A 23450-nucleotide genomic window follows, 5' to 3' on the forward strand; every position below is an offset into this window, starting at 1 on the left:
TATCCAAGCATATGACATTTGACTTAACTAATCGAAAGTAAAGTCAAACTCATTGGTATTTTGATTAACAAAGCTATGGCTATGCATAAGACTCAGAGCTGCCTCTTGTTTCCTTTCACCAAAGCAAATTGGTGTCATCAGAGTAAGTCTTTTTAATTTTCTTCTCTTTCCGTACTCATCTGAGCAAGATCATAGTCTGGCATTAATTCATTTATGCTCACAAATATGAAAATATTACTTTTATTGTATGATAACGTCTCGTCTGGTAATTGAAATGATGGTTATCATTATCTGTATGGCAATACAAATACTGTGGAAGGCAATCTCATATCCTTACTGAGCAATAAATCAAGACGTTCTTAGAAGCTCCAGATTGACACCAGATACCATCTGATGGATTTCAAAGGATAGCACACATAGTTCAACATATGATATTAGCAGGGGTGGTAGAATTTATTTTTCTGAACCTATGACAATCCTAACAAGGGAAGTCAAAAGATACACTATCAGCCAAATATTGAAAGCCTTTCAAAGTTTTGAAAAACAGAATGTATAGGATCCAGCTATAATTCACAAATACAGTAAGAAAGCCCATTGGTTTTTTTCTCCAATTTGCAATCTCCTTAAGAAGTCAAGACCATTGGCAACACAGCGTAGTGTCTGCAATAATGCAATTAGATTTTAAAAATTTTCTTTGAAATAAGACTCCATTTAACTTATGTAGCAAAAGTTACCTAATCGAATTTTATGGCAAACAAGAAGAAAACATAACTTTATCAGGTATCTGTGGGTCTAATGGTCCAAACTCCCCCCTAAATATGGGTTTTAGAGGAATTTATCTATGCATGCATTTCAAATGCATCCCCATCAATATCATTGTCTTTACCCAGTAACAAATCAAGGGGTCAGGGAGAACTGCATTGAAGTATATATATTTTTCATCACCTAATTATGGAGGCAGTTCAGTCATGAAATGCCTAAACTGCCTCCATAACTTATTTTAAAGATAAGTATTGGGGAGAAGCATAATTGTTTGTGTACCCAGATTTGAGAATTTCAATGTTCTGTTGATTTCCATTCATTACTCAACTTAAACATGTTAAAGTTAACAGTCTCCATAATTAATTAATGGAACCAATACATCATAACAAATAGTATGCACTTTGTCAAATTCCACAATGCTAAATTTATTCATACAACCAATTTCACCCTTTATAGTGTTATCAGCAGTGTACCTTATGATGCTATAAAGGTAAAAAAACAGTTGTACAAATGAATTGAGCATTGTGAAATTTTATGGAGTGTGATATCTTTGTTATATTACACTTGTTAGACTTCATGGATAGCTCCTTTTCCTTTCCCATATATCCCATATCACATTTCTACTATCAACTTCTTATGCACTTGACTTAATGTTGCATCTTGGCATGTATGTGGAGATTTCTTGCCTCGGTTTTTATCAATAGGTAATTTACATCCATGCATGTTTCAAAAGATACACTATCGTTTACTAAGAGATTTTTTTAAATGAAGTACTTTTGCTAATAGAAATCATTCCAAAATAAGAAAGACATTGTTATATTCTCTGATAAAGAAGTTCCTCTGAAATTTGTATGATTTATAAGTTTTTATAAAATTAGAGATAAATTTTAATAACAATGTATAATTAGGTGCGCATATTTAAAATCTTGCATTGTATTTATTAGGACATGCTTATTATATATATTTTTGCATTGAGTGTTAAGAATAGCTAAGGCATGGAGAAAATTTTTGGCATATGAGCCTTATAACTTCTCATTTCATTTATAGGAGTGAAGAGCCTGCTCTTACTAACATGGACATTTCCACTGGCCATATGGTATTGGTAAGTAACATTTTTCAAGTTTCAATTATTTTATTAACCAGCACTCATATTCTGTAAAAAAAATACCATGGCTTCTGCTATTAAATGCATGTAATGAATTTGATGAAACCCATAGGAAGGATTTCTGTCTGATGAAATATATAATATGGCAGTATATATTAGTTAAAATAGCATACATGAAATGAGGTATCTATAAAGTTTCAGATCAAATAACTCCAAATCCCTATGTTTAAGTGGTAAAAATTTAGAAAGAGATAACTGTTGCATGCATGTAGAATAGTATAAAGCAAGCCTGATATTCAGATGGATTTTTCATTGAGATATAGAGGATAAGGACTAAGGAAAAATCACCACAGTATTAATTATTTGATGAACCATGATTAGTTTTGTAAAATAATATTCTTATAAAGTTGAGTTGGTGAGCACATATAGTCAAAGTTGTTATATTATGAATAAAAAGGTTTCAACTGTTAACTAAAGTTGCAAATACTGTTTGATACCTTTTAGAAAACTCCCAATACATGATTTGAAAGTATTTGCAAACAAAAGAGGATGAGTCCATAGTCCTCCTGATAGTCATTAAAATTTTCTTGTATTCCTTGGTCTAAAACATCATGCTTTACATCACAGTCATACATGGAGGACCATCTGAAAAACAAGGATAGACTTGAGCAAGAGTGGGTGGCCCTGTGTGCTTATGAAGCTGAGCCTTGTGCAACAACAGTTGCCCTACAAGTGAGTATCATGGCCTATAAATCTATGGTATTTTAAGCATTTTATGAGTAAATATGTCAAATATTTCTATTATTAACATCTCACATTCATACGAACAAATTGAAAGTAATATTTTGTTCAGAATACATTTTATAAATGCATATAGGAGCTTCTATATTCTAATAAATAATTTATTCCTGCACTAATATGGAATCAATGAGATGGCAAGAGTTTGAAATGGTTAAGGAAATTCTCCCACCTAAAGCATCACAATCTTATAAAAAATGATAAATGTTAGAAGCTACATAATTTTATCTTCCATCAGATTTTGGAAAGTTCATGAAAATTATTATACAATGCTCAGCAACATTAAATCACTGCTTTACAGCCTAAACTTTTTGCTAAACATTATTTACTTTTTCATGTCTTCGATATTTCTACTCCCACTCATGCTATTAAAAATATTTCTTGCCTTCCCTATTCCTTGATTACCTCATATTCTTTCTTTCCATCACTTCTATCAGCATATTACCACCTTTTTAAATCATTTCCATACACTGTTTTTACTTATTTGAATCTCTACATTTATCTCTTCATACTCCACAGCTTTTTGTTTGCCTTCTTTTCTTTTAATTGTTTATTTTCAATCCTTCTCCATGATCCACCCTTGAAAGTCTATCTATCCTATTTTCTCATTAGTGATAATCATTGCTATTATGTTGAATGTGTTCGCCTCATTTTCACTTGAATTTTTTATTTACTTTAAAGCAAGAAAACCTGAAGAAGAATCGTTACCCTGAAATTGTACCTTATGACCACTCAAGAGTTGTCCTGAATGATTTAGCCAATGCATCTGGATCTGATTACATAAATGCATCCACAATAGTAAGTTACATGGAGAGAAAGTAAAACCCAAAGCCGAAGTGTACGGCTTTGGGTTTTACTTTCTCTCCATGCACTCGGCCGTAGTACGTTCTTTATCTATTTAGTAAGTTACATATTTAAATTATATTCTACAAATAAAATAAATGTGAGTGATAAAGAACTTTGCTATAAAACATTTATTTTTAACAACTTTTGTATCATTCATATTTTATTTTATCATTTTCCGATTTACTTCATGCATAATTTAGAATAAACATGTGATCATTTTTTTTAATCAATAATTTTCCTGAGATGCCCTCTGTTTTCAAATTTTTACTCACTTTAAAAAATATTGAATATATATTTTCTGTAATAATGTGATCCTCTCGCATTTAAATCAGTGTATCTTTCCTGATAAAATTATTTTAATGAATTCATCGTTGATATTTAAAACTGTATCTTATCATTAATTGGAATTGGTCTGACATTTCTTTCAATTGAAATTTGATGTAGATATAATTAAGTGTTTGCCTCAATTGTTAAGATCCCATATTTTGTGTTAACATGGAATTTTCCTTAAATTAGCCAAATTTGACGTAATCTCTTTTTATCTTAAATTGAATGTTTAACATTAAGTACAATAGAAAGAAATGACATAACGAAGTTCAGTGCATATTAGGTCTAATATTTAAAAAAGTTAACCTAAATGATTCCATATGGATATCAACATTGTTGCTTGAGTGCAACAGGGCGATAATGAAAACTGAAAAGGGCGATATTATGCCTTATTCAGCCAACATATAGTATCCCACTTTTGGTGACCTTGGAAATTTTCTTCCAGACTGACCATGATCCCAGAAACCCTGCATACATTGCCACCCAAGGACCTCTAGGTCAAACAGCATCTGATTTCTGGCAAATGGTTTGGGAGCAAGGAAGTGTGGTTATGGTTATGCTGACTCGATTGACTGAGGATGGGGTTGCCATGTCTCACCGTTATTGGCCAGAGGAAGGATCTGAACTGTACCACATTTATGAGGTAATGCCACAGCTTTATGTTGATTGTCTTTCCTTTTATCTTATTTTATGTCTTTGTCATCTTCAAACACCAATTGCTCCAACATTTTTTGCCGAGGCAATTCAATGCTAGGCGATTTTTTCAGAATAGCTTGTTGATTAAGCCCTCAACCATTTTTATCTGCCATCGATTTCAGCATTCAATTTAAATTTTTAGAAGCATTAATGATCATGTTAGTATGCATCTTCTTGGAGCATTTTAATTGCTTCTACTCTGTATCCAAATTAAGGGGAAATGATCGGAAATCATTTTATTGAAATTTGAATTAAACTTTGATGTTGATGCTCCTTATTGAGTAAAATAAATAAATTTTATTATTAACTTTCCTTCCCAAATATTTTTTTGCTTCTCTTGCTTCTTAACTTTTGAACTTCATGCATTTAGTAAAAGTAAAAGGTTCCATGCTAACCTCTTTAATTACCGTGGACGTGTTTACATAGCCATTGTAGTCACTGAATGAGCTCGTACAGCAGCAATCTATACAGTTCTGTAATCACCAGGGATGAATCAACCTGATAAAGTAAATCTTTATGTGCCTGATAAATTACTATGTGGCCGATTAGACCCAATTCCCTTCAATCACATGTAAACCCTGAAGAGTAAAGTTTTCCTTAGTATGAGAAAAGAAAACTTTTTGGGTGATATTACTTTGCCCCTTTAGGTTATACTTAACAAGTGAATTAAGATATTGTGGGTGGCATACACACAAGGCTCTGACTAATTAAGCCAACAGAACCTAGGTTCCTACCCACCAAAATACCAACTTCCACAATTGGTTTTTGTGGTCGCTGGGCATATCTGGAATTCTCTTCCAACCAAGCTGAGGAAAGGTCGTTTACTGGTACTTCTTAAATGAAAATTGTGTGACATTTCATTTTTAGAATGTTTTCGTGAATATTGAAACCTATTTCAATATTGAATTCTTGTAGTACCTACTATGATTTTCTAAATTGTTCACTAGTTAATTCATGATATGTTTATTTTTTTGTTTAAATCGTTCTCCGACCTTATCCTGTAATTTTTAAAGCATATTTTATCTTTTGAATTTTCTTTTTGATTGTATCAAATGAGCATTTTTCCTTGACCAAGGAAGCAGTTTTGCTATAATTCTCCCTTAATTTTCTGATTTTAATATTATTAATTTTAAATTCTTTTGCTGATTTTCAACTACACCCCTTTCTTTGCTCCATGGGACTTATCCCAGAGTATCATAAAAGTTTATTTTATGTACAAAAAATCTCATCCCATACTCACCACACTGGCCCTTAAATAAACTTGAGCGATTACTGAAATCCCTTTCCTGGCTGGCCAACTAAACTTTTTTACAATTAAGCTTCAATTAAATGTACACAGAAAACATAAATGTGTTAGATATGATAATTCTTGGGAAAATACATTGAAAGATTAAAGAAAAAGGAATTTTTTCTACTCAGATGTACATATCTAGACTGCTGAATAGATGTGGATGCATCAATCTTAAGTAGAGGACTTGTTACTGGAGGATTAATTTTATGATGGAAATTTAAAAAACATGTTTTATTTCCGTTCAGTTTTAAGTTATTTCTTTTACACCAGCCACTCATATCTGCTACTGTTGAACGTGCCAAATCATTTACCTCACCTGTCTTATTACCAAAACTAAGGGAAGTAGTATCGTCAGCATATAAAAGCACTTTGCTCTGATGCAGTTGAGATGCTAGGTCGTTAATAAAAATAGTAAATAATAGTGGCCCGAGAATAGAACCTTGGGGCACTCCACAATTTGAAGTAAGAATATCAGAGTAATGCTGATTAGCACCACCCTTACAATTAGTATTTAGTTGCACTACCTGCTTGCGATTTGTTAAATAAGATTGTATCCAAGCTAAAGCATTGCCATTGATTCCAATTTGGCAAAGTTTACTGTACAATATACTATGGTTTACAGTATCAAATGCCTTAGTTAAGTCATAGAAAATCCCAATAATTTGTTTCTGATTGGCAAGACCAAAGATAATGTCATTAACAAGCTGAAAAACAGCAGACATAGTTGACTTACCCTTAATAAAGCCATGTTGGGAAGGATTCAATAAATTAAATTTACACAGATAGTCAGTGATACGGTTATAAAAAAGTTTTTCTAAGATTTTAGAAAACACAGAAAGTAGTGCTATGGGTCTGTAATTATTTGAGTCACTCAAAGATCCCTTTTTATGAATTGGGCATATCATGGAAAATTTTAAATTTGTCGGAAAATGACCATTGCAGATTGATAGATTGAAAATATCCGATAGGGGGGTAGAAATAATTTTAGCAGCTAGCTTAATAATGGGCATAGGTACCCCATCACTTCCGACAGACCATTTATTAGCGAGAGAATTTATGACATCTTCAACCTCAGCAGGATCTGAGGGACAAAGAAATATTGAGGCAGAAGTACCCGTCATTCTGAAGATTGATGGAGAACTATCATCAACTTGGCAGAATTGTTTATTAAAACAATTTGCTATGTTATTTGGATTTGAAACAGCAATATCCTTAAACTTTATGAAAGGTGGCGGCTGTTGAGTGGGGTTGGTATTCGTCTGCTGCTTAATAACATTCCATACAGCTTTGCTTATATTATTAGATAAGGAGATACGCTGGTTGAAATAGTTTTTCTTAAATTCCTTGATTTGGCTTTTATAATTGTGCAGAAGTACTTTGTACTCATTATAAAGAGAAGGGTCAGAAAATTTACATTGGCGATGTAAATCTCTTACTCTAATACTCATGTCCATCAACTCCGAAGTGAACTTGACATTTTTCCTTTTACGATCAGCAATTATTGTTTTTAAAGGAAAGGAATGGTTAAAAATTAGTAAAAATTTGTTAAGGAAGGAGTTAAATTTAATATCAACTTCGGAAGTGCAATTTTCATCTTCCCAAATTATGCTTGCCAAATTCTTAAGAAATTCTTCAATGCTGCTATCATTATAAAAACGTTTAGTGACAAATATTGGTACAGTTGATTTAAAACCGTTGAACATCACCTCAATATCAAGGACGCAATGGTCAGACAGATAACTAAATACAGTATCACACAAAATCATCTTATTTGGTATGTTAGTTACAACTAAGTCAATGAGAGTAGAAGAATGAGAAGTTACCCTTGTAGGGACATTATTAATTACTGCTAAGCCAAAAGATTGAAGCAAGGCGCCAAGTTCTTCAAGTTGGATAGAGGGACTTAATAAGTCAATGTTAAAGTCACCAAAGATTATTAGGTAATTAACATTACCACTTAACACGAATTGAATATTGTCACTGAATTCCTGTAAGAAAGAAATGAAAGAGGCACTTGGAGATCTGTACGTCACAACTACCCCTAGACTGAGCTTGTTTGATCTTAAAATAACTGCTGCACATTCGTGGACTTTTTCAACGTTGTGTCTTGTCTTCATAAGTGAGAAAGACAATGAAGGTTTGCAATAGATTGCAACACCTCCACCTCTGTTATCCTGTCTACAAAACGAAGCTGCAAGCTTCATGTCATTGATAGCATAGCGTTGGATTTTATAATTCCAATTACTCCTAGTTCTCAAATTCAAATAGTTTTTTATGATTAATAAAATGGATAAAATTTACTTTCCAGTTATTAAATTGTATTTTGGCATAGCTTTTAATAAGATTACCATTTTCATTAGTATGTTTTACATTTCATGTTGATTGATCTATAAGGGTTCCAGGATATTGAAGACACTTTTTGATATTTTTAATGCATAGAATGCTTCTATTATATGTTGCAAGGCAAATGTGGTAGAATTTTTTATTACACTGAATTTACCAAATGCATTTACATGTTATGTATGAGTATAAATAGTACTCATACTGCTTACAATTAGTGAATCAATAACTTAATAAATGTAGCACTAAGTTCCCTATCTATTAGGGAACTGGGGATGCTGAAGACATCCCCAGTAAAGCCCAACTTTGAAATATCCTGGTCATTACATTATCTGTGAATTCATTAGTGGCACAGAAATTAGGAATGAGTCCCATAATCTTTGCTGACCCATGACTTAGTCCTAACAGCAAATTTAAGTGTACTCTAATATTTGAAGAAATATTTTTCTTACATTGAAAATGTGATCCAATATGTATATATGTCTCCTTCTAGGTTCATTTAGTGAGTGAGCATATTTGGTGTGATGACTACTTGGTCCGCAGCTTCTACTTGAAGAATCTGAAGACTGGAGAGACACGTACAGTTACACAATTCCACTTTTTGTCTTGGCCTGAAGCTGGTACACCACTCTCAACTAAAGCTCTGCTTGAGTTCCGAAGGTCTGTCTACAATCCCTTTCCACAAAAATTATGTTTTCTTTCTGGAGTTTTAATAGAAACACACTGAGATAAAAGTATTATTTCTTCATCTAGTTCAAAAATGTTTGAGACAGGATTGTTTAAAGGGAAGAAAAACCTCAGGTGAACATCTCAGGTTGTTTGATGCTGATATGATGCTGGAAAGGTACATGAACTACCAATTACTATGCATTGCACAGACTTCCCCTAAGGAACTATACATTCATATGCGGTAGTACGGATAATTATACAGAAATGGAAAATATGTAATCGCAGGCTTACAGAATTGATGCGAAAATGTTCAAATTAAAGTGATGCTGGGGCTTAGTGACCTCAAAGATAATTGTGAGACTAGTTCTAGGGTAAAGATGTTACACCAATGAACCATGTATGTTTTCTTATTTTCATGAAAGAAATTAGTTCCTGAATTATTAGTTAAATTATATGTTATTATGGAGTGCAATTTTTTAGATGGTCAGATTATCCATTGATCCCAGAAAGAGGTATTACCTCTTTCTCCGCTCCCATTCTCCTATTGCCCACCTAAATGTAAACAGCTAATGGCATTTCTTAAACTATAGAAGTTTTTCATGCCACACTCAAATAATTTACTTGCATAACTTATAAATTTATATTTACTCTATGGTTAGTTATTTTTAGGATTGCTCCTTATAAATATGATCTGGGCAATTGACTGAGTATTTCAATAGCTTTATATTTGGTAAAATTTATATGTTTGCTTCAGAACAATTGAAAAAAGGAGAGTCAGCGCCTAATATGGCTGCAAAATTATTAAAAGATATTGATTGAAAGGACATTAAATAAGCACTATGTGGTGGTTGAAGAAGGAGGCTATCTGAGTTGAATGTTTGGCAGTAGGGAAGGTTTATGGTCATAATTTCTTTTGCTCCATGGAAGGTGAGGGCTGTGGTGATGTTAAAGGCCAGAGACTGTTGGAACCTCTAACAGGCAATTTAACAGTGGACATTGTGCTTTCCATCAAACCTGGAGTAGTAAGCTCTCTGTTACCATGTTATTCACCAATCATCTGCTTTACCCAGGAAGTAAGCAGACACTGGCTGATAGGATCACAAAGACCAGTGCACACTGGAGGACAAACTGCCAGAATTTTGGAAAGACAGGAAAATGGTGATGAAATGAATTCTGTCACTGGTAATCTTACATGCAATATTAATTGCGGAATTTCTGCATTTCTATTATCTATACAATGGAGACATTCTGTGGAGTATGGCGAAAACATTGTCATTTTTTACAAGAGTTGATTGGGAAGAATAGATGGATTCATTACAGTCCAGAGCATGGCTTTCTATGGCATGGAAACAAGGACATTGAAGCAGGATTGCTTGTGTATATTGGTGGATTTTGAAATGTGGGCGAGGAGAAAGATGGCAAAAGTAAAATGGATTGATAGGAAACCAAATGAATCACTTAGCCTGGTGGGGGAGGAGTGGACATTTTTGGAAAAAGTCCTAAAATGGATACAGAGAATTTTGAATGATGATGAAATTTGGAAGACTGAAATAGAGGGGAGGGCCTTACACAAGCAAGGTAGGGGTAGAAAAAGGATAAGCATGTGGGATGGAATGAAGTAAGATAGAATGTATGAAAAATTGAAGAAAAATGTATTGTAGTGTGTGGTGTCAGGTTGTATTTTGCTAAGCAGCATTAAGAAATGTGGGTACGTTCAGTTTCTGTAGATCCAAAACCTGCTTTAAATGGTCGACTACCAAATTATTAATAAATTCAGCATGAAACTATGATTCTCAGTAGAAATTAAACAGCATCATTGCACAAGTCTAGTTCATAGCAGCCTTGACAATAATACCATGCTTTCTGTAGATATACATGTGTTTTCGATAAGACATGATTTTGCAACAGGATAAAATCACCTTCATAGGAGAATATTATCCCGAAGAAGCTCACCTTTTTTATGACACCTAAAGAGTACATACTTATTTTACGGTTATGAAACAAAAATAGTTCATCAAGATCAAATTTAAGGTGATCTTGGACAAGCATTACTTAAGGCTATGAATACAGGCCAAAACTTTTTTGTTCTGTCTTTTCATTTTTGCATAGGACTACCATATTCCAAAATCAATACTAAGTTAAAGCAATGCTTGAAGAGTAAAAATTGGAAAAATATTTAATAAAAAATTGAGTCCCTGCTATAAAGCAAAACCATTATAAATATAAATCAACTGATCCAGTATATAAAATGATTTTCAGTTGAGCATATTATATAATATGTATATTATACCTATTATATAATATACATATTATATAATATAGTAATAGTATATAATCTAGAACTCTATAAAAAGGATCCATAACTCTGAATTTCCCTTGAGGTAAAAAAGACCAAAATTGACTATTTTCGTCTTTTGTTAACTCCCGCATCCTCCATAGCCTCTCACCCTAAGTGTAACGCAGTTATACTACCTTGATCAAAAATTTCCCGGAATTTATTCAGAAAATTAAAAATACAAGTTTATTCATCTAAATCTATATTGTCCCCTTCAAAGTAATCCCCATCGACTGCAACACACTTATGCCAGCGCTTGATCCAATCCTCGAAACATTTTTTATATTCGGTTTTCGGTATGTCCATCAGTGCTTCCTGCGATTTTTCCATTACTTCCTCTCGGCTGCTAAAACGCGTTCCCCGTAATGGTTTTTTAACTCGATTGAACAGAAAGAAGTCACAGGGAGCCAAATCAGGTGAATTCGGTGGCTGTTGGATGGTATTTGTTGCATTTTTCGTCAAAAAATTACGAATAATGATAGCACTGTGCGACGGTGCGTTATCATGGTGCAAAATCCACGAGTTTTCTGCCCACATTTCTGGTCTCTTTCGGCGAATTGCTTCACGCAAACGTCTCATAACGCCCAAATAATACTCTTTGTTTACTGTCTGGCCTTCTGGCAAAAATTCATGATGCACTACACCGTTGTAATCCATGAAAACCGTCAGCATTGCCTTCTTTTTTGACTGAAAACGACGTGGTTTTTTTGGTCTCGGCTCATTTGGTGAACGCCATTCACTTGCCTGATGTCTGGATTGCGTGTCGTACTCATAAACCCACGTCTCGTCTCCAGTAATGATCCTTTTGATGAATGTGGGCTCGGATTCAGCCTCGCAAATCATGTCTTTTGCGACGTCAACACGGTCTCTTTTTTGCATGAAATTGAGGTCTTTTGGCATGCTACACGACGGAAACCCAAATCATTAACCACAATGTCTTGGGCGGATCCATAGGCAATGTTCAAGTCCTCCGCTATTTCTCTGATGGTTAATTTGCGGTTATTGACCAACATTTCTTTTACTTTATCAATTTTTTCACCGACTTTCGATGTCGATGGTCTGCCACTGCGTTCATCATCTTCGATTGACTCACGACCACTTCTGAACCGCTCGTGCCACTGGTAAACGACCGTTTTTTTTAGAGAATCGTTGCCGAAACACTTTTCCAACATTTCCAACGTCCGTGCGCCACTAAATCCGTTTTTTACGCAAAATTTAATACAAGTTCGTTGTTGCAAATTTAAATCCATTTCTGCAATTGTAAAAAATCGCCAACACACACAGAGATAGATGTACTCTTGGCTACGTAACTTTTGCAAATGTCAAGTTATGACACTAAGATTTAAAGGGAATATCAACAACAGATGTACCAATTTAACAAAAAAAACAGAACTCAAATCGGAACGATGGGAGCGCCACACGGTGGTTATTCCTGGAACTTTTTGATCAAGGTAGTATTCCTGCAGTTGGTGACTTTTTCTTTTAAACTTTGGGGTGTATTGTTACTATAGAATATGCATTTGAATGTCAATGCAGTCATTGTTCATGAGTAATAAGAAGTAAAAAGAAATAATTAACATGGCATTAGGTCAGTGATATATATCTCCCTCTCTAGCTTGAAAATTGAAGCACAACGGATGTGCAGATGGTCTAAAAATGCATAGGTATATGTAAAATTGATCCTAATAGATAACTATGCCACAAAACTATTATGCATCATTTTACAAATTCAAAACCTTATATCATATGTCATAAAACTTCCTATTCTTGGTGCTATTATTTTTTCTTCTGAGTTTTTCTTTTAGCAATGAATCAGCTTTAATAGTTCCTTGGGTAACATATAAATAATTTAATTAATTTATTAGTCCAGCTTCATTAGTAATATTTTCCAACCAAATGATTCAAGGGATAAAATTATTTATTGAAATTATAAGTATAATTACATATTATAGCTATTAATAATTCTTGAAATTCATTTATTCTGAATTATGCAATTGTGGTGAAATGAATGAATTGTATTCCTAATACACCCTTATTTACTTACTCCTACAGGAAGGTGAACAAATCTTACCGCGGAAGATCTTGCCCAATAGTGGTGCACTGCAGGTAAGTCAAAAATTTTGATCAACAAACCTTTTAAAACCATTTAAAAATATAGTAAGAACTGAATTTGTGGAATATCAGCATTTTGTAATCAATATAATGTGTTTTCTGCCATGGTACAAGCCTTTGAAGGTGATTTTTTGAAACTCAAAGTAAATCATTAATAAGAATTTAGAATGATGAGTAATTTCATGAATTAACCTACTCAATTAAATGCTTGGCATTTGCAGTGATGGAGTCGGCCGAACTGGAACTTATTGCCTCATTGACATGGTCCTTAATCGCATGTCCAAGGGTGCCAAAGAAATTGACATCGCAGCTACTCTCGAGCACATCCGAGACCAACGGCCATTCATGGTCAAGAGCAAGCAGCAATTTGAGTTCGTCTTGATGGCTGTGGCCGAAGAGGTCCATGCCATCCTACGTGCTCTACCTCAGTGATTGCTCGATTGATATAAAGGGGATGTAGGGTGCGTAAGGTGAAGGTGGAAAGGAGGGTGATGGTAGTAAAAAAAAGGCCATTTTTGGAAACTCATTCTTCTCCTGACTGGAATGGACAGACAAACCATTTAGAGAGAGAGCAGGGATAAAGGGATGCGAAGTAGATGGAGTGATTATATTAGAAGCTGTGCTGGAATACCCAATTCATAACTTTCCCAATGATTTCAAGCAAGGACTTTTGGGGTTCATGCAGGTAGACCAAACATTCGATGAACTGGGAACATTTTAGAAAGGAAAGGGGTGATTTTGGGGGTTTGTAGCACACTGGGAATATTTTATTTTTATGGAAAAGATATTAACTGAGGTTCAAGCAGTAGAGGGAAATGGAATCAGGTAAGTGGGCAGGAAAGAGGCAGGTATGACAGGAAAGGATTAAGAAGTGGGGTATGGAGTGATAAAAAGAACTTCAGAACATGACATTGGTAAGGGAGGGAAATGGGAATGGTTAAAAATGGGCAATACTACACTTCAAAGTGGGAGTTGAGGTTGAGATTCATTCATAGAAAATAGCAGTATGGATACTGTAAGAGGGACGCTGGCATTGGTAAAACAATGATAGTGAAAATTGAAGGCTGGAAATTTTAGTAAAGCATAATCATTGGAGGATAGCAAGCATCACTTTATAAAAAATAAGAGCGAAATCAAAATTCTGAGACACATAACTGTTTGTTGGAAGAGAGAAAGGTTTGAGAAAATTATGATTATAAATAATATGAAAAATATCACTGTATGAAAATATGGGGGAGCTTTTGTTTTAGGGCTAGGGAGATTAAGATTAAAGGAGAGGAAGGGATGAAAGTCAGGAGGAGCAGAAATTGGAATCTTGCACTACTATGGCGATACATAAACATAAACAAGACATGAATACTATTTCACAGCTATTTGGTAGCTGACCAGGGTTTAACAATGAAATATTCTTTTGAGTATTGAAAGAAAATAATACATTCCCAATTTATGTCTCACATAATAACCTCATTAAATGTAAATGCCTGTTTACTGAACCAGTTACAATGCCCTTATTCCCAAAGCTTCCCTCTCCTTACCCTCCGTCCTTCCCCTCTGTGGTATGATAAAAGGACAGAAAATGTCACCTGATGAGAGGAAGTCATCTTATTTCATACCAACCCATATAATTAAAATTCTACTTGGAAAAATAACACATAAATTAGGAGTAAAATCCTTCATGTCTCTGTCTCTGAGTAGTAGTTTGTCCTTCCATCTGGATGAATATGATTTCATTAGCTTTGATCTCTATATTTTTGTTATTTATCAAAGGAAAGTCAAAGAAAAAAAAATACTTTACCCTTTGTCCGCTCTGAGCCTAAGAACATTGTGAATTAACCTCAAGAACACTTTCAATTATAATGAACCTGTAATTTGTAGTGTAATGTTTATATTAATTGTTTTGAGATGTCACTGTGTTTGGCAAGAGAGAAAACGATAAAAAAATAAGATGAATATATATATATATATCTATATATGTTATATATCTGTATATGTCCATTATCTTCCGTTACCCACCGCATCATTATGCACATGTCCCAGATTAAAATGTCTGGGGCTATTTTAACTACATGTCTAGTGAAGAGGACATTGTGTCCTATCTTTTCTGTGGGTCGAACGGGATATCAGAGCCTTCTTTCATGGGTCAATGTGGATAACCTCAATCAAATATACACATATGTTATTTATTAAGTCAATTCTTTAGGTCTAAGATTATATATAAAGCAAAGTATTTATACAAAATGAAAAATAATTAACCTAAATTATTTATTTTAATGGATAAGAAATTTCAATGGACATATGAAGCATGTTAAAGTGTTCATGGATAAGCCAAAATTTGGTTATAGCTCTAAAAGAAAACTTGATGGTGAATTTAAATGAGTGTTTTATTGCCTGCCTATTTTTGTGTGGTTAAAAAACTGATACCATTGGTTTTGCTGCAGTGGAATTTCCTCAAATGATAAATTTTATGAAGAGCTACAAAAGAATTTTTGAATTTACTTCAAGAACTCTGAGGTTCTGCATTTTTATCAAAGATCCTCTGTTTTTGAAGTTTTCCACCAAAAAAAATTGATCTGAATGTCCCGTCGTACCATGGGCTGGCTGCATCTGAAAAATATGATGATACAAAGCCTCCTTAATAAGAAAAGTATTTTTGGAATGTGTAGATGTCAAGGCAATTCCTATTTGTCTACCTTAGAAAGATTCTCACTATGATGATGACAAATATATGAAACCCTATCTCCATTTGTATATTTTTCCATTGGGAAACTTTCTTGGCTCCAGCCTCCCAAGAATGTTTCCCTTCTTTACTTCATCTATACCATTTCTATTTTATCCCACAAAACCCTTATTATCTAATGATATTTGAAACTAAACATGATTGCCTAGAATGTTGTATACTTAATTGGTGTGCATGAGTCAAAGTGGATATACCTCTGATAATGCCCAAAGTGGACTTTTCATGGCAAAGTTTAGGGTGGTCTATAGGTTAAGTGAATAAAGATGACTGATTTTAATGGCACAACAGGTAAATCCTTTCCATCCTCATGCCCATAACTCTTTGAGTGATGTTTCATTATTTTTATTTCTCTCATAATTTATCTAGTATGTATCCTTTCATTGCTGTTATCCTACGTCCTCCAAAACCTTGTGAAAAACTCCTTTATTTTCAGAAAAAATTGCAACTGATGATAGCTTTTCATATATAACCATTGTGTTTTCTCTTTATTAATTACCTGCATGTATTCCTCATCGTCCCTTCTGTCTTGGTTTTTTAAAGGCATGGCACATGGGCAAGATTATCATTTAGCCATTAGTTTTTATTGTTTACAGAAAGATGATATCAAACAACTTGTAATCTTGCTCCTCTTGGAAAATGAAATTCTCAGTATATCTATTTCATATTTTGGATTGTATTTGTAAAACAAGGATGCAGAGGATGGAAAACCATTATATAAATAAAAGATGAGCATGTTAACATAAATAATTAAATGAGCTTGGTCCCAGTTATGTTTGTAGTTATTTAGGAAAAGAAAACATTGTTAAGATTGCATGCAATACCTACCCTTTCATGACCCTGGATCATTTTTATTGCAAATGTGCACAATTTTCAAGGCAAGCTCACTTCACCTGCATAAGGGTTAAGTACTTCAAACTTAAGGTTTTATCAGTAATTGGTGGAACAACTTTTTTTGCAACAGAACATTTGACTTTTCAGTTTCTTTGGCCTTTGCTATATGTATTTTACACTCATACACAATAAGCTGAACTGTAGAAGCAATCCTATGCTGTGTTTCTGTAGGAGAAACCAAGACTGACCAGCACTTTAGAAACAACATTCTTTGAAACCTTCCTTGCAAACAATACCATTCAATGTATCCACACTGCTTGGACTAACATTATTTTTAGTCAAAACATTTATTCAGCTCTAATGAGACATGATGTGTTTTTCTGCAACCACAGTTAGATTTTTTACCATTCAGGGCTGAAATACAGTACCTATCAGATGTTGTGGTTAAGTGTTTTAATATATATATATATATATATATATATATATATATATATATATATATATATATATATATATATATATATACAATGTATATAATAACCTGTGAAGTATTTAAATTACTTAGAAATATATTTTTGTGGATTGGAATTAAGCAGTAAAAACTATTGGTATGTAGCAGCAACATTAAGTATTTCATGTGATGAAGTCAATAAATACAGTGGTTTGGTGGAAAAACTTTCTTGATGCCAATTTCCACACTTTTACGCTGTAGTTTTGTAAATGAACTCCAATTAATGTTGAAGTGCTGTCAGGAGTAATGAACTAATTAATTTTTGAAATGCATCGTATTACTGCTCTACTTCTGTCACTCAGGAGGAATATGAATGTGAGACTGCTAGATAAAATATTTCAGCTTTAATTTTTCAATACTTAATCACATTTCTCAAGAAAAGACGTTGCAGAGATCTCAGAAAATTATCATGCATCATAAGTTAAGACATGAAAAAATATTACTTTTCTGCAATCATCAATTACATAGTGATATATATTTTGAATATAGTTGATTAACAGTTAAGTATTTGATCATATCCAATGAGAGCAGTAAAATTTATTGTATCTGGTAAAATGATTTCATCTACTGATACTCTTCGCCATTTAAACCTTGAATTGGTAAACAAATCTTCTTCTATAATTCCTATCATTGCATAGTAATTATACATCAAAATTGTTCAAAATATGTACAATTCCAAGACTTTTTAATTCATAAGTAAAAATGGTATTTTAGCTGAACAAAAAATTCATAGGTGGGTAAGTAATAATTATAATTTATTTCACCAACAGTTTTTGGGCCAGTGGGTATAGCACTGGTCTACTGAACAGAGACCCCAGGTTTGATTCTGGGAGATGCCCCTTGGCAACCTTAGCTTCATCCAACCTATGATTTTTGGGGTGCCAGATCTTAATGAGAAAGCCCAGGTGGTACTAAGAATTCTACTGGTTCACCTACTGTGATGTGTGAATTTTGCACACCATTTCGAATGGTATTAGGTGACCTCTACCCTTATATATCCTACCAACCTTCTGGTTGATTACCATGGTGTCAGATTCCAATGTTTTTAATGATGTGCTAATACTATAACTGGCACTTTACTCTAATATGCTATTTTTTTCAAATGTACATCAAATGCATACTAATACACAGCAAAAGTTTCTGGCCGCAAATACTGATTATATATTCCAGTTATACTATATTAACTGTCTACAGCAAGTTTAAGATTGAACAAACAGGTATTTCATTTGCATCTGAAAGCATTCTTTTGTGTGAACTTCTAACTTAATGATAACAATCAATCAATCTACTGAAAAAGTAAAGTTATTCATATTATTTGACAGTAAATTCATTGAAGATATTGACAAGACTCAGTTAAAGAAACATATTTAAATGGAGGAACTTCTATAAGTAGATCAGTTTGGATATAACAAAATAAAAGCGAAAGAGAAGGTATTCTGGCCATTGTGCTTCTTACACGGACAAGGAATGAAATGGACCAACAGTCATTTATTAATTTACAAGGGTGGTGGGGCATAGGCAAAAACATCAGCAGAAAATTGGAAATACGCTTCAGGGGAATGATGACCATAAATGGGTTGAATAACAGAAGAGATTACAAGAGGCCTAGGAGAGGAAAGAAGTCCAAAGAAAATACCAAATGCATATTAAGACATAATGGACACAGATGTTGACTGTCATTCCATGAGATAATTAATGGCAGATATCAAAGAGACATGAAATAAACATTTTTCAGTCGCAGAAACAAGTGGAGAGTGGCCTAAGATTGATCACCAATAACATTTACCCACTTCATTACATAGAAATATGAGTTACATTTCATATCTGTCATTTATTTTTATGATTATAGATATATGTATTTAGAATATAGTGAGTCGTGGTAGTCCAGTGGGTAGAGCCCTGGACTACTGACCGGAGGGTCCTGGGTTCAATTCCCGGGCTCGCCCGGGCACTCTGGGCACCTGCAGCTCCACCCAAGCTAAAGTGATTTTTTGGGTACCAGGTCTTCCTGGGAAACCATAACTGGCACAGGGAAAAGGAAATGGCCCCCTACCCTGATGTGTGAATTTCACACGCCGTATAGGGCTTAGCACTGGGTGAACTCTACAATCACCTACTAAACCGACCTTCGGGTTGATTACTGTTTTTATGTTTTTTTAATTTAGAATATGCTATTGATAGTACATATAATTCCTTGCTGATCACTCAACTCCAGTGGAATGCCTATGTAATGAATAGTTTAAAAGAATTTTATGGTGGCAATGAATTGAAATTTAAATCTATAATGGAGAGGCAACACAATCAATTGTTTGCACTAAACCAGTGACAGATTATCCTGAAAGTTTAGCCCATATGTGCCCACAATGACAGAATGCTGGTAATCCTCGATTTAAGGAAGAGTATAATCAAGAAAGAGCAGTAATTACAGCACAGGGCATTCCAGCTTCTTTGATTTTTAAAGGGAAATATACATGTACATTATAGGAAGGAAATACTTTAGTTATATAGAAGTTGAGCTTTAGATTTCTTTTCTTGGATGTATATATAAACAGATTAGCCATTCTTAGGCCTAGGCATTCAGGATCTGTTATAAGTTTGTTGCTTCCATTGCCTATGAGAATTTCTATAACTTAACTGATTTCATTGGTTCATTTTGTAAATACTCAACTAGCAGTAATTTATAGAGGCTCATTAGTGCAAGAGGGCTTCATGCCTAAGCCGTGTTCCTCGATGGGTGGTTCTCATTCCACAATTGAGTGAAGAGAAGAAGCTAGGTTAGCTGAGGATGAGACATCAAAGAATTTATATTTTCCAAAGCAATAGCGGTCAACTCCTGGCTGTGAATGAAAAGAGATTAGGAAGCAGTGATTTACAGCATATCCTTTAGTAATATGAGATCAGTATCCCACATGTATACTTTTTCAAGGGGATTATAAATGGCTTGTACACCAGTTTTGGGTCCCTGGACAGTATCAGCAAAAGCCTGGTGTTAGGCAATGAAAGGAAGCTTACTTTCCCTTATTATTATTCCTAACTGCCCTATTCTTGCAGTCTTTTCACCTCTGCTTAATCCATTCACTGCTTCATACATGTTCTTCTGTTTCTGAAACTTCCATTATCTTTTGCCTTGATAGCCTCTCCAACCACACTCACTGATTGCTTCTTAAGTATACCACCACTCTCCAACCATTTAATCTATTCTCATAAATCTGTTCGGGGATTCAAAGATTACTATTAATAGATTTCAAACATGATTAATGGATTTTAACCATCTGTACAACATAGCTTTGGGGAATGAGGTATTTTAGTAAGTTTAAGACAGCAGTTAATTTTAACTTTAACTCAGAACTTCTTTTCTGAAGCAGCACATTAAATACAAGTACTTAATTACTAACTACCAAGCAACACTTAAACAAGACTGCATGTTATGGTATCCCAAACCCTTCTCAATTATGGGTGAAGATGAACAATGATATGACTGAATAAATGAAAACCTGGATCGTATCTTAACACACGTCACACTTGCCAAAGAAAAACTAATAACCTCATAGAACAATCAGCTAAACATTCCATTAATGGATTTACATTCACTAAAGAGTGCAAGATCTTCACTCATAATTGTCATGAACATCTCCTTGATTCCATGCAATGGCTACATTAATTTAAATATATGTACTATGCATATTCTCCTGGCCGTCTTTAATTGCACCCATAGAAAAATGCTGATAGTATAGAATCTAAATTTGAGAAATTTTCAAACAAGAAAATAAAGCTTAGCTCACAGAATCACATTGTCTCCATAACAGTTAAGTAGGTATGCATCTAATTTGGATTATTAAAGTTTCCTGGTTGAGGGAGCGTGATCTTGCTTATCAAGATGCTGAATTCCAATAAGATTGATTACAAAAATTGATTCCAAGCATGAGATGAAAAAAGATTGGATTATTAAAAGATTTATACAATTTATATTTATGAAAGTTTAGTTACATCCAAAACAATCTCATTTCTTTCATCTAAATAGATTAAAATTGACATCATGAATAAGAAAGCTATTTAGGCTACTTTGTAGCAAATTGATTATTAATGAGTTCTTTACCTGGCACCTATCCAAAGACTACCAATTTTTTCCATGTAATAAATATGGAATTCATCAAACATTCGATCATAAACACCAAAGCCAAAGGTGGATAAAAACCAACCTTTGTAGGTGGCTTATCGTCAGCCACCATGAAACAAATCCATGACATTTCTGTTAGCAGGCCAGGATCTTACCCAACTTCCATCAGGGCTGGATATGCTCGATAATGGCCATTAGATGAAGGGTAGGGATGGAGCTGTTCACATTTATGAAGAGATTGCAGACAGGGAGGCATCAGTTCATTATTGTTGATGATACGCTCCAAAAACTTTTGCCAGCAAATGAGTGGCAAATTAGTGAAAATTAAGCCTAAAGGATGTTCTTGGTGCGCTTTACAGGAAAGTTAAAGCACTCTCAGGAAGTAAGACAGGAAACTTTGCGATAAGAATCAGAGCTAAGTTTGGAAAAATATTTGTTGAACCAGAAAAAAGAAATGAATGCCTTTTGAAGTTTCATTGTGAAATTTAATGATAGCCTAGCATTTCAAATAAAATTCACAGGAGCCACCAAATTTTCTTGCCATTGTTGCATCGTTGTATTATTCGCTTCGGTTAAACTCAATGGGAAAATGAGGTAACGATAACACATAATAATGCAAATAAATTTTACGAAGTCACAGGGAACCTCCAAGTTTGTTTCTCGGGGGCTTAAAATATCCCTGAAGTCTCTAAATTACGCCTATCGCTGATAAAAGCTACCCATACGACAGCGAAATTTGTTCATTTACAACATATTATAACCGATAGCAAAAAAATATAAGCTGTACAAACACAAACGCCCAGTCGTACCACACTAGAATAAAATTAGGTTTTTAACTTGGTTACAGAAGGTGGAGAACGAAGTTAGTTCTTCCATCGTGGAGGGTGAACAAAAGGGAGAATATGACCATCCGTAGAGGCTATTTAAAATTGGAAGTTCATAAAAACTCGAAAGATATAGGCTCTGTTTCAAATATCCAATTCAGCTGTTTTCACAGTAATCTAAAGATTTCTTCATCCTCCCCCATATACCTGTTGAACGCCTGAGCTAGCGTAGCCATGGCAATCACCTGAAAGCGAATTATAATAACTGCTTTAAATGAAGCACTTTTAATAATCATGCATAAGAGACGTAGCGGAAAGGTTTTTGTGTCAAGTTCTACAACGAATGACGACGAGAGCCCGGAGAAACGGAAGAAAGAGCTTGTAGATAAACTAGTTGTGAAGGCACCGGAATCACTCCAAAGGTTATATGGAAATGTATATCTTGAATAGGAAATTATATTATTAACAATTAGTCTTGAAGCTAGAACTAGTGGTTGACATTGCAGTTTTTATTTAGGTCATTCGATGGAGTATCATATCACATTCCTCACAGAAAAGTTTATAACAAGGCGAAGGATTTCGACGATAAAGAGCGCATTGAGCCATTGGTGACTATACCTTTTACGTCACAATTATTTAACTTGTCCACTACTGTGTAACATTGAATAACTATTTTAAATATTCTGTTATTAGTCTTTCACACTTCATGATACATTTATGCTTCTTTCCGATTGATATTTTTGCAGGCTGGATTTTTAAAGAATCAAGAAACTCGTAGAAAAGAAAGAATATCTGATACAAGAATTAAAGAACGAGAGCCTATACAAGAATTATGTTGGTTGAATGTCATTGTAGCTGTTGTATGAGTTACTAAAATCATAAGCATGATTTCTTTTTGTAGACACATGAGTTATGTTGCTGTATTCGTTTATTTAGTTTATTACTCAAATATCTAAAACTGTAGTGTAGTGTAGCTTATTTATGAGAAATAACATTGGTGTTTAATCAGTTAAAAATTGGAATATAATCACTACTTGGTATTTCATTCTGCCCATTTCCTAAGTTCTGCTGAAATGTTTTTATAAAAGTGAAAGATCAGACACCAATCTTAATCCCCATCCATCCTCCCATCTTAGTCCTCTAATCTTA

The 23450-nt window shown here is 34.0% G+C and overlaps 1 protein-coding gene and 1 long non-coding RNA gene across 4 annotated transcripts in view; both read left to right on the top strand.

Annotated features, from left to right (window-relative positions):
- Positions 1 to 17319, top strand: part of IA-2 (tyrosine phosphatase IA-2) — a 221657-nt gene extending 204338 nt beyond the window's left edge. For all 3 annotated transcript variants that reach the window (XM_071590593.1, XM_071590595.1, XM_071590594.1), the window contains exons 19-25: positions 1810 to 1864; positions 2495 to 2599; positions 3347 to 3463; positions 4284 to 4481; positions 8659 to 8825; positions 13222 to 13275; positions 13503 to 17319. In XM_071590593.1, the coding sequence (XP_071446694.1) occupies positions 1810 to 1864; positions 2495 to 2599; positions 3347 to 3463; positions 4284 to 4481; positions 8659 to 8825; positions 13222 to 13275; positions 13503 to 13713 (907 nt within the window). In that variant the 3' untranslated portion in view covers positions 13714 to 17319. The remainder of the gene's footprint in view (positions 1 to 1809; positions 1865 to 2494; positions 2600 to 3346; positions 3464 to 4283; positions 4482 to 8658; positions 8826 to 13221; positions 13276 to 13502) is intronic.
- A 5334-nt stretch (positions 17320 to 22653) lies between these two features.
- LOC139692016 (uncharacterized) lies at positions 22654 to 23205 on the top strand. The gene is made up of 3 exons (XR_011701706.1): positions 22654 to 22723; positions 22819 to 22909; positions 23048 to 23205. It is a non-coding gene; the product is annotated as an uncharacterized lncRNA (long non-coding RNA).
- The last annotated feature ends 245 nt before the right edge of the window (positions 23206 to 23450 follow it).

The sequence above is a fragment of the Hetaerina americana genome, unplaced genomic scaffold (assembly GCF_022747635.1).
Source record: "Hetaerina americana unplaced genomic scaffold, ioHetAmer1.1.p SCAF_4, whole genome shotgun sequence".
Classification (NCBI taxonomy): Eukaryota; Metazoa; Arthropoda; class Insecta; order Odonata; family Calopterygidae; genus Hetaerina; species Hetaerina americana.